The 12,091-nt window shown below is 45.8% G+C and overlaps 1 protein-coding gene across 6 annotated transcripts in view; it reads right to left on the bottom strand.

The window, feature by feature from the left end:
• The window catches only part of LOC147615149 (antitermination NusB domain-containing protein), an 85,786-nt gene extending 74,096 nt beyond the window's left edge, over nt 1-11,690 (bottom strand). For 5 of the 6 annotated variants that reach the window (XR_015262754.1, XR_015262753.1, XR_015262752.1 and 2 more), the window contains exons 1-2: nt 11,279-11,690; nt 11,126-11,202 (exon numbers count right to left, since the gene is read on the bottom strand). Coding sequence is in view for 3 of the 6 variants with exons in the window: in XM_086779150.1 (XP_086635276.1) it covers nt 11,126-11,202; nt 11,279-11,607 (406 nt within the window). In the remaining 3 variants the exon portion in view is untranslated. The remainder of the gene's footprint in view (nt 1-11,125; nt 11,203-11,278) is intronic. The other variant, XM_086779149.1, reaches the window with a different exon arrangement.
• Nucleotides 11,691-12,091: the final 401 nt, after the last annotated feature.

Genomic DNA, 12,091 nt, shown 5'->3' with positions numbered 1-12,091 from the left:
CTTTTGAAGTGGCTTCCAACTCCTTTTTGAGGGCTGAGATTTCAGCCGCTTGACTGTTAGCATGCAATTTGGCCTCCACTAGTTCCTCCTTTAAGGCTGAAATCCCAGCCTCTTGCTTGGATGTTCTCTCTTCGAGCTCTTGGATTTTGTCAAATCCCTTCTCGAGTTTGGAGAGGCGGTTTATGATTGCGGTAACGGAAGAGTCGACCGTCTTCTTGTTTTCTTTGATAATTGTGCCGAGCTTGTCCTCCACCTTCACGAGCTCCTCTTTAACTCCGGCCTTGGCCATGACTTTTTGCAGAACTTCCCACAGCCAATGGACTGGAAATTAATCCATGACACCAGCGCGAACAGCAGCAGCAGGGAGAGGGGGGGGGTCAAGCCATGTAGGGGAAAGAGAAAAAGAGGAGATTCAGCAGAGAGAGAGTTATGTTGCTGCCTTGGGGGCATGAGGAAGGGTGGGTGGGAACAGAGGGACGGGCCAGCCCAGGCGGGAAGAGAGGTGGGCAAACAGCAAAGAGGGGGAGAGGGAGAGAGAGAGAGAGAGAGAGAGAGAGAGAGAGAGAGAGAGGGCCGGTGGAAGCGAAAAAAGGGGAGAGAGGGGGGCGTCGAGCAGGGGCGAACAGCGAGAGTGGCGGGAGGCTGAAAAATGCAGGGGTGGAGGAGGGATGGCAGGGCTCTGAAAACGCAGAGGGGGGGAGAGAGAGAGAGATGGCACGACTGAAAATGCAAAGGGCGGAAGAGAGGCGGGCGGAAGCGAACAAAGAGAGAGGGGGGGGCGTCGAGCAGGGGCGAACAGCTTGAGAGAGAGAGAGAAAGAAAGAAAGAAAGATATATTAACGTCTGCAAAAGGCCAAAATTGGCCTACAAGACAAACAAGTAGTACAATGATGTTCCTCCAGTCATCAAGAGGAAAATGTGGAGTGAGAATAAAATGTACAAGTATGACAACACGACCATAGGGGACTCAATGGTGGTGTACAAACGAGAGGGTGTGGATGGAGTACTAGGGCTACTACTGCATCTCTATATGCTGAAGGGGTGATACAAGTATGATATGTTATCTACTCCTAACTCCATCCAGTCCCATAGTCTGGGTACAATATGTCATACATCTGATCTGAGGATGCCGTAAATGTCTGGAACATGCGTCCTGGATCAGAGCGAAAATGTGCCAGCTGCTCCTGGACCTCATGCTGGTGTCGAGACCGGATGGCCGCAATCTCTCTGTGGTGTCTGGTAGCCGGCTAGTCTGGGTCGTCACCTAGCTCGAATCTCCTCCGCTCGCTGAGATGTCACTCCCAATGTGTGTGGCTAGGCTACTGGTGCCAATCTCTGGAAGAAGTCAATCAACTGGGATTGTCTTCCTCCGCTATGATGTGCGGGTGTCTGAAGTAAGATCTCCATGTGTCTCTGTAGTGCTAGTAGTAGTCTGCCTAGCTGTCTCTGGTCCGATCTCTCCCAGATCTGTCTAAGTGATGTGGTCCCTCTAAAAACCTCAGGATAGCATGCCCTGATCTCCTGCAAAGGACCACACTGGCAAACAAAATGCTCCTCTGTCTCTACCCCCGTCTGGCATAATCTGCAAATGCGCTCTGCTCGAGGGATGTGTGCTGCTCTCCCAGTCTCAATCTCTAGTTGCTGTGATGAGACCCTTAGTCGCCCAATGGCTACTCTGGCTCCATGTGATAAGTGGACCTCCAAGTATCGTGGTCGATGGATGAAGCCGTCTGTGGAGGTGCTCAAGAAGTGGTCTCTGTAGTACAACATCTTCATGGGGAGTGGCTGACTGGGAGATAGTCAAGTCTCCTGTATGTGGCCCTGCCAAATGTCATGTCTCATGACTCTGTTCCTCTTTGTCTGAGAGAGGCGTCTCTGTGGTGCAGCTAGGTCATACTGACATACTGTAAGGGTGGTAATCTGTCAATATCAATCCTGTGTGATGATATCCACTGTACCACCTGGGAGTACCATGACCAGGTATGTCCCTCCTCAGCAAGCTGTCTGGATGCCTCAAAAGCAACCCGAGATACCCGATTTAGTGGGAGCTCCCGCATCCTGTGTATAAAAGATATAGTCTGGAACATGACCTCTCCTAACATAGGTGGTACAACAAACTCCGCTCGAAGGATATCATGTGGTACTAAAGGTTTGCTGCGGATCATCCGTGAGAGCATCAAAATCTGAGGGCGCTCTATCCGTGTCCATGAGGATGTAGCCAAACCTCGTGCCCATACTGCTGCTGCATACATCAATGCTGGAGTAACTAGTGTATCAAATAGCCAACCCTTAGTACAAGGCTCCTGGAAGTGTGCCCGGTGACACTGGCATTCCAAAATTGCTAGTGCTACGTACCCTCGTGTCACTCTGTCTCTAGCTGCCTGTGCCATAGAGAATCTCCCTGATGAGCTGGTAAATGTGACCCCAAGGTATACATATGAGCCCACCACCTCTACCTATCCCCGAGCTAGTGTAAGGATAGTCTGGCATCTGACTGCTGCGCTGATGTATGAAAGACCATAACCTTGGTTTTCCCGAGGTTCACTGTGAGTCCTCGCTCCGCACAGAAAGTATCCAGAGCCTGTAGATGCCTTTGTAGCCCTGTCCGAGTATCCGACACAAGAATGATATCATCAGCATATAATAGAATGTGTACAGTCTTACCTGAGATGTCAATCCCAGAGCCTCCTCCATGTAGTCTGCTACCTCGTCGATGTATAAGCCAAAGAGTGTCGGGGAGAGAGGGCAGCCCTACTTCACACCAATGGTGCTGGCAATCATATCTGATAGTCCCCCTGGGCATCTAACTCGTCCAAACACTTGCTCATAAAATCTGTGAATCCCCCACATCATGTCGGGGGGTATGCCCAGCGTCTGTAAGCGGTGGAAGAGGCGCTCTCTCGGGACTGTGTCGAAGGCTTTGCGGAAGTCCACAAAACAGCAATAGAGTCTCTGTCTCCGTGCCCGAGTTTGGTCAATCAGGCATCTCAGGGTGAAAATGTGATTAATAGTAGAGAAAGCTCGCCGAAAACCTGCCTGACCAAGGGCACGAAGCCCCTCCCTCTTAGCGTGTGTGCTCAATTCTTCCTCCAGGATAGCCCCATAGAGTTTGGCCAAGGTATGACCAATCATGATAGTCCTGTAATTACCGGGGTCCAACATGTCCCCAGCTTTGTGGATCGGTACAATAGTGTGCATCGTCCACTCAGTCGGGAAACCTTCTACCAGAGCCCTGATAAAAAGGTAAGCAATAAAAGGAGAGAGTGTGTCAGCTGCATAAATGAAATGCTCACCCTGTAAGCCGGTGTGATCCTCAGCTCTCAGGGGGGCTGGCGGGAGAGAGGGCGGGAGGGAGGGCTGGCGCAGAGGGGGTTGCTGGCGGGAGGGGGGGCAGAGGGGGCTGGCGCAGAGGGGGGCGAGGGGCTGGCGGGAGGGGGCGCAGAGGGGGGGGGCTAGCGCTTAGGGGGTTGCTCGCGGGAGGGGGGGTAGAGGGATCTGGCGCAGAGGGGGGCGAGGGGCTGGCTGGAGGGCGGGTAGAGGGGGCTGGCTGGAGAGAGAGAGAGAGAGAGAGAGAAGTAGCACTTGTGGTTATGAGGACTGTCTGGCCGTAGCTGTGTGGCGCATAAGTGGCTGCGCAGCCCTTATGAGCAAAGACGCCAACCGTATGAGCTTTACACCAGTTTCAGGCAGGCAGGCTGGTACATGTTGTCAGGCAGTACACACAGGCAAGCAAGCGGTGCACACAAATAGGCAGGTATGCGCACAGCGGCACTCCAGGTTCCCAAGTCGGCGCTTGCAAGCGAGCGCAAAGAGCAGTCGACGGGTGGCGCTAAGGTTCCTGTAGAGAAAAGCAGTCGCCGGGTAGAAAAAAGCTTTCGATATTTTTGGCTTTTGTTTTTTTAAAAAAATAGACACGTTGCTTTTGTTTTTGAGCCTTCGCTAGAGGGTTTACAAGACCCATTTAATTGCCAGCGTGTTTTAGAAAAAAGGGTTTAAAAACCCAAGTATTGCTTTATATGTGTTTTTTTTTCTTTTATATATTTATTTATTTATTTATTTATATTTATATTTATATTTATATTTATATATTGCCAAAAAAAAACACAAAAGCAAAAGCTAAAGTTAGCTTTTGGGGAAGCCTATAAATTCTTCTTAAGCGGGCTTCTTGCCACACATCTCTGAAGTTCTCAAGCTCCCAAGCTCTCGAGTTCTCTAGCACTCTCCTTGTGCAAGATAAATATTTTCTCACCTTGCTCTCTTCAAGATGTCGACCCAAGAATCCGAGTTGGAGCCCCTTATCGAACATGAAGACCTGCCGGCTACGGAAGACACCAATGCCGATCTTTTCAACGATTATGTATCAAAATCAGATTTCCAAGAATTTAAAGTTGCTCTCGAAGCTTCTTCCTCGAAACGTCAAGCACAAATCGTAGCGCAGATGCAAGCTTTACAGAACTCCATCTCTTTATTGACCACTACCCTATCTACTCTTTCGGGTATGGATACCTTGGCATCTACTTTGGGCCCCAATATTACTCCGGAACAGTTTGGGGGCGAGCAAAAGCAGCGTACCAAGGAGATAGTGGACACTTGGCTACATAAGTGGCAAGTCCATTTTCAGTTCCATCCGTATGACGATGGGAAAAAGATCCAATTAGCAACGGGTTTCCTCTCAAGCAAAGCTTTGCTTTGGTGGAAGCAACTCAACCCTAAACCAACGACTTGGGCACAATTCGAAGACGTCTTCAAGAAAGAATTCCTCAAGAAAGAGGATCACTATAATGTTGTTGCCCGGTTTACTACTTTGACCATGAGCTCGTAGAACCTCACTTGTGAGGTCTATCTCCAGAAATTTAGGGACTTGCAGATGAAAGCTACGAAGATGGATCCCACAACTCTTTTGGGGTTCTTCGTAGCCGGTTTACCCGACTCATACCGTTTATAGGTTAAAAACAACAAATGCAAAACTTTGGACAATGCCATTCATTCCGCTCATATCTATGATGATACAATGGTCTCTTCCAAGTCTAAACCCGTTACCGAGCAGGGGAACAAACACAAAAGCAAGTTCTCCGCACCAATGGTTAGCACGACTGAAAGAAAGTCTTCGGACCAACCTTCGAAGAATTCAACTTCGACACTAGCGAAGAAGAAACGTCTCCTTAAAGCTTTGAAGCTCAAGAAGGAGAGACGTTGCTTCATCTGCGAAGAAAAAGGACACATGCGTAACGAGTCCCCAAAGCAAAAGGATGCAAAGACCAACGCAGGACCCAAGCCAAAGGCAGCTAACCAGTTGTCTTTGACAGGTACGTCGGTTACTGTACTTTCTCGCCCTAGTACATGTTCTGATTGTCTGTTCAACTCTACTAAAGTTTTTGGCTTGCATGATCTTCTCCGAGTTTATGGAAACGTGAATGGCCATAGAATCCACATTCTTTTAGACCCTGGCAGCTCACACAACTTTGTTAAGTATAAACTTGTGCAGAAATTGGGTCTTGACACAACACCCAGCGATCATACCTATGAGGTACGCCTACCTGCGGGTCGGCAAGTATGGGATCGAAAGATGGAGACGCTACCAATCCGGATTCAAGACTACAAAGATACTCTGGAATGCTATATTATGCACCTAGAACATGTAGACTTGTTATTAGGGATTGAGTGGTTTAAGACTCTTCAAGTCCAGATAGATTGGTCTAGTCATATTTTTTCTTTTGAACATAGAAACACCCAGTATAGTATCTTAGGTGATTGTATACATCCCTCTCAGGGACCTCTTGTAAATACAGTTGATTTTGGTAATATAATGGATTCTTCCTTGTATACTGCTTTCCATTGTGTATTGATTTCACTTTCTTCATTTCTCATACCTTCTATGGATGTCAATGAATTAAGTGTATTTGAAAGCAAAGAATTACAGAAGATACTTGATTCGTTTCAAGATGTATTTCCTAAGGAACTGCCATCGGGCTTATCACCTGAAAGGACAGTAGATCATCGTATTGACCTGATCCCTGGTGCTCACCCTGTTAGTATTCCGGCAAATCTATAGCTTAAAAGTCCGTAGAACATTGTATCAATAAAATACTCCAATAATATACTTGGTATTGAGGGAGGGAGGAAGGGAGGCTACGTATACATGTGAAGGGGCATACAGAAGCGGCGACAGCTGTACAAAAGCGGCACACAAGTGGTCGTGAGGCCCAGATAGCACACAGTGTCGGAAGGCCTTACAGTCTGTGTAAAGACTACGCACTTCGTGGGCCAAGGCAACATAGGTACCCAAGGCTATTTGGCAAACTCTACACGCAAAGAGGCTCTACACGTGACTAGAACTAGGTGGCGAACAAAAGCAACGAACAGAAACTACAGCTAATTGGCCGGCAGTTCCAAGCTGTCCAGGTGGCCAGGTGTGTACCTTACAGGAGAGAAGCTCGGGTTTCCGTACAGGTGCATGTTTGAATATATAGTGGGTGTTGGCTTCTTCAACTAGTCACATCGGTAAAGACTTTCATGTTTTAAAATCTTGTGTCATACTTAACAAATATTCAATGTAGTATTGTGGGATATTGTTTTAGCACCTGTGTTTGCATAGTACATCGCCTTGACATTTGGTGAGCAATAATGGCACAAGCATCTTACCTTGGGAGCTTTACAAGAAGCTGCAAAATCTTTTTTGGTGATCTTTTTTGAGGATGCAAACCTCCGTGCTATTCATGCCAAGAGGGTAACTATAATGACAAAGGATCTTAAATTAGCTAGGCTTTTGCGTCATCAAGACTTGTAATCAACAATGTTGCTAAAAACTTATCTTTATCAATAGAACGCTTAATTTTTTTTTGTCTTATCTCATTTTTATCTTGTATAGTCATGGATTTTTGTTTTGGAACACATTTTGAAATCTGTAAGTTTGAAATATATTTTATTAATATACCATGTGCAAAATTGAACTCGGTTGCACCATGTTTCTCACAAGTTATAAAACACATAAGTGTAATTTTTGTAAATTCTTCTAGAGAGTTTATAGATTTACAAATTTTTTTGTTCATTTGAAACACAAAATTAAATTCTTAATGTGCAACAAATTGTTTAAGGAAAAAGTAGATTTTAAAAAAATGTTTCGAAATGTTTTTTTAAAAATTGATTTCAAATATAATTACAAATATTTAGTTAATTAGTACAAACTCAACTACAAAATTGGACTCACTCCAGTAAACTACAAATTCTCGACGACACAACTCGTCGGGAAGTCTACGTTACAGTAAGTGTGCCACCTCATCTAACTCCTCTGTAGACCACATGTTGGTATGTTTCTAAAGAATATAGGTATCCTGCAATCATTGCACTAACAGAGTCTTTGAGAGAAGCACTTCAACAGCCATATAGATAGTTGGTTAGTTCCCACCTGGCCTCACCCTCATAGGACAACTCCAAAATATCAAGCTTGAGGGACTTAATATAGGTGGAATGATGATTCTTCAAAGTACCTACATGCTCACCAATACCCATGTTAGGAAACATCTCAACCACCCAAAAGTACCTACATGCTTCCCATGAGATTACTATGAGAACAACAGAGGCGTCCTTTCAACAGAGGCGTCCTCACCTCTAAAGGCACCAAGGTGTATACGCAGCCTGTTTGGGACAGCTATGTTGCTGTCCAGTCTTGAGAAAAAACGCCTGAGAAACCCCTGGAAGGTGCCACCAAGAAGGACAGGTATGCTGTCCAAAAAAAACACCCTTGTCAAGTTGCCAATAAGCTGCAAACTGATGCCCTGAAGAGAGGAAACTGCAGCCCACTGAATGGGTATCAATCAGCCCTTGAAGAAACGCAAGCTTCAACGCATGAACACAAAAAACACAGATCTGTCCATGGGCGGAAAAACGCGGATATGAAGAGGTAGAGGAGGGAGCATCCAACGCTGAAAATCACCGGCGCTCTGATACCATGATAAAATGTGCGGCGGAAGAAGGGAAAGTGGAAACACAAGGGGGGGGGAGAGAGAGAGAGAGAGAGAGAGAGAGAGAGAGAGAGAGAGAGAGAGGAAACACAGGTGAGAACCTGCTCTCAATATCATCACCAAAAGGAATACATGTCCCGAGCAAGAGGGGAGAACCTCGTAAGTGAGGGACTCCAGCTAGACAAGCTAGGCAAGCAATGCCAAGCAGTGAAATACAAGGAAGGCATGCCAGCTATATATACCTCTACATGAAGGCAACCGACTGGAGCTAAAATACCTACACGGCTGGGAAAATACCCAGGACTCCATAAAATGGAAAAAAATATGGGAAAATATATGTGAGGGGTGCCAGCCCCTCAGACTAACATGGTCAATCCTAGAGGCTAAAATAGGACACCAAATAGGAAGCCAGCAAGTAGGGGATGATGTCTATAACAATAGCTTCCGCATCTACACCACTGGCATGGTTGGTAAGATTATGGGTGATATGTGGCCAGTGGGACGACAGGCTGTGTGACAGCCATTTTGGATTACTAGAGACTGGCATAGTTATAGCGCCAGCTCATTTAGTCGGGTTCACATTATGGACCGACCCTTGTATGTTGTAGTAGTTGAGTACTAACCCATATAGTGTGTACTCTTATCTTTATGTTATGTTGGTTGAGTAGAGAAGAAGAAGATAGAAGAAAATTCAACTATCCATCTCTCTTGTGTCTTGCTCTCTCGTGTGTGTGTGTGTTTGCAACTTTGCTTGCTAGGGTTTGAAGCTCTCCCTCTCCCCCACATTCTCTTTAATCCATAAACACACAGGCAACTAAAATGGAGGCTACCTTTGTCCTTCTCGACACGATGAAGTCGGCACCTAAAGCACCTAGTAGCTGGAATCTACAAGGGCACAAGCTTCAGAGCAAGTGTTGGATGATTCTGAGAACGAAGTGGCAAAACTTTTTGAAGGAGAATTTTTTCACTCGTTTGGATGCAGGCAAGGATGCAGGCAAGGATGTACCGGATTAGCTTCGCCCCCAATCCAACAGTCATCATTCTACGCCTGCAAATAGTCGGCAAAAGAGACACCATTTGCATCACCAACAATCTCCTTCACGGAGTCCCTCTCCATTGGATTCCCCGAACAATTCCAGCTTGACTTCACACCGACTCAATGTTGAAGGACTACCGAGTTGTCGAGTTCTTCCTCCACACCTCATGAGGAACGAGCTCAATTATTGAAGCTTCTGATGCCTCCCAAGTTCAACAATAATGGACAAAGAAGTCATTACCAATTGGCTCCCAAGATGACTGCCACATTGGCAACAGCACGTGATTCATATATTTTTCATCTCCATTTGGTGCGTACGGGTCTGACGGATGCCACTCTCTTGTGGTGGGAAGACCACCTTAGGCCCCACTCCATGACTTGCTGGGATTACTATGCAATGTGGTCTTGAAGCAGTTTATTCTCGTAGATTGCGAGTGTGAATTGATGAAATAGTGGGAGCGTTTTATGCGAAAACATGATGAATTAATAACCGACTATCTCACTTGTTTCTAGAAGCTTTCGTTGATGCTCCAAAGGACCGCCTGGCGGTAGGAGATCGTATGAACACACAAATATTCATGCACATCGGCCCCATGATCTTTCAACTATAGTTCATCTTGCTACAACCCTCTAGACATGGGAGAGTTCCAAGTCTAGGACTCAACACATGGACAGCAAAAAGGCAAAGACAAGGGTAGCCACTCCAAGGCCAAGGATGGTAGGGACAAGGCAAGTGCGGGAGCCTCGGTGATGCACCTCACCCTTGAAGAGCATCGCGCCAGGATGGCTAATGGACAGTGCTTTTATTATGACTCCACCAAGTACATCGTGAAGGATTTGCCGAAGACCTCGGAGGAGCAATACGAAGAGTAGAACCGAAGGAGCAATACGAGGAGAAGGCTTCTTCAAAACCGAAGGGATGAGTGTGAAGGCTCAAGTCAACAACGTTGAAAATTGGTTGAACTTGAACTCTCTGAGTTAGTCCTAGTTAAATTACCTATCCACATCAAGTTTTGGTAAAACCATTGTATCTAGTGAAAAATGTAACATACTTCCCTGCTTACAAAATCTCAAAACTGTTAGGTATTTTAATACATAAATGTATACAAGCATTCTCATTCCAGGTAGCACTTCCCGAACAATGCTCCTATCATGCCAAAACTCTATTCTATCCATAACACCTCTGATAGAATAACTAGCATGAGCTACAATCTCCTATATTCCAACAAGGAAATACAAGCTAAGCCTAGATACATTCCCTTAGTTCTAATTCCCGAGAAATCTGGGCCAGGCAACTTCAACCATAGGAATTCATCTCTCCCAATCACATGGTCCCTTGGAGATATAAACATTCAGCATCTCTACCCCTATTCTCTCAACAAACAAAGGATCATCAACAAGAACTCATAATCAGTCAATCACTGACTATTTCATATGTCCAATAACTTCTAGTTCTTGTCGATCATTATGCCAAAGATAAAATCATGCTAAAATAGCATTGTGTGCTTGGGTAGACCTAGGATAACCCCACCAGTAAACACTTTATCACATAGTCCTAGACATAAGCTTCGTCAGAGGCTAGAGGCTAGTACATGCGCCTCAACGACAAGTCAGTAATACATTGGTTTTACTACAGTACAAATTTGTGGACCCTTGGATGTATGTCCCAATAGGAATGTAAACATGTCACGTGCACCCCGCACTTGGATACCATGTAGACATATATGTTAAGCAGGTGTAAGTCTTAAGAGTGGTAATTGGTCCTTTGTGAGCCCTTGTACAAGACAAGTCAACCAAGAATCCACTGTAGAGGGTCATGTCCCACATGAAGTCAGTGCATGTCTTGCAAGTCTGTGTAACCCTCTAGAATGATGTGGAGCTGTACTGGGCATTTCTTAGGCTTCCAGCTGGATGCACAGGTACCAATCTAGGTCAAAAGATAGGCTTTGAAATAGTTTTTCTCGTAGACAGCCATGTGGGCTTTGTCCAAAGGCCACCAAAGAGTCCATGGGTATGGGAGCTAGCCATACGCCAAGCCCATGCCAATTGAAAAGATAAATCTGCTTTTTTAATGGGAAATCAGAAATCTTCATCTAAAAAGAAACAAGCCTAAGAGGTACGTATGTACCTGGCGTTTGTTTGAGACGTTGTCGGAAGACCCACATAGGTTTTTGACCTGAGACGAGTCCTGCATACAGCATGGAGCTGCACACACGAAGGTTAAGATGATTAAGAAAAACACGCCAAGGGTAAGAACCGATTTCACAAAAGGGTTTCTTACAACGCGAGCTCGCGGGCGGCACGAGGGCTGCATAGGAGACCCCTCTTGTCTAGAGTTTCGCCCCCCCATGCTAGCAAGCCCTTCTTCGTAGGACGCCTGGCCTCGCTTGTTTTTGTTGTCGGTGAGGATACTCCCTCTGCAGTGATGTTGAGCTTCTCAGTAGACGATGATGATGCAAGAAGAGCTAGGGTCCTAATGAGTCTCCGCGGAGATTTCTTGTCCAAACTCAAAAAGAGGGGTCTACGGTGGGGGAAGTATTTGACAGGAGCTACAAGGAGACCCCTTGTAGCTATGGCTTTCACGCAGCCACCATCATTAAGAACAAGCATTCTGTACTCACTCGAAGAAAAATAGGCTTACGAAGCGTAGTGTCGTCGTAACAACGTAGCCCCTTCGGCACCTAGGTCGAGAATAAAAGCTACTCATGGGATTAAATTGACACATTATGAATCACGAGGGATCTAAGACCGAAAAGAGGCCGTCACAATCTTGTTTAATTTAGACCGTCGGATTTCCGTCGGGCAAGTGAACTCAGGGTGAACTAGGAATGAACTAAGGAGAGGTGAACTAGGAGTGAACTCAGAGTATACCATGGAGAGTTTTGGGACTTAGAAAATTTTCGAGGGGTCAAGCTCGATGCAAAAGAGGATTGGAACTTGGAACCACTGCTTAAGCTTTCAACGTCTAACCACTATGCTATACTTTCTAGTAGGTTTTGGAGAGTGTTTTTAAATTTAAATCTTGATATTTTTTTTCCTAGTTCACTTTCTTGCCGGAAAATGTTTCTCTAGTTCACTTTCTTGTCGAAAAAGG

The sequence above is a fragment of the Cibotium barometz genome, chromosome 40 (assembly GCF_041138505.1).
Source record: "Cibotium barometz isolate CiBa-2024 chromosome 40, ASM4113850v1, whole genome shotgun sequence".
NCBI lineage: Eukaryota > Viridiplantae > Streptophyta > Polypodiopsida > Cyatheales > Cibotiaceae > Cibotium > Cibotium barometz.
Note: the sequence above shows the minus strand (reverse complement) of the source record. Positions and strands in the feature narration are given on the sequence as shown.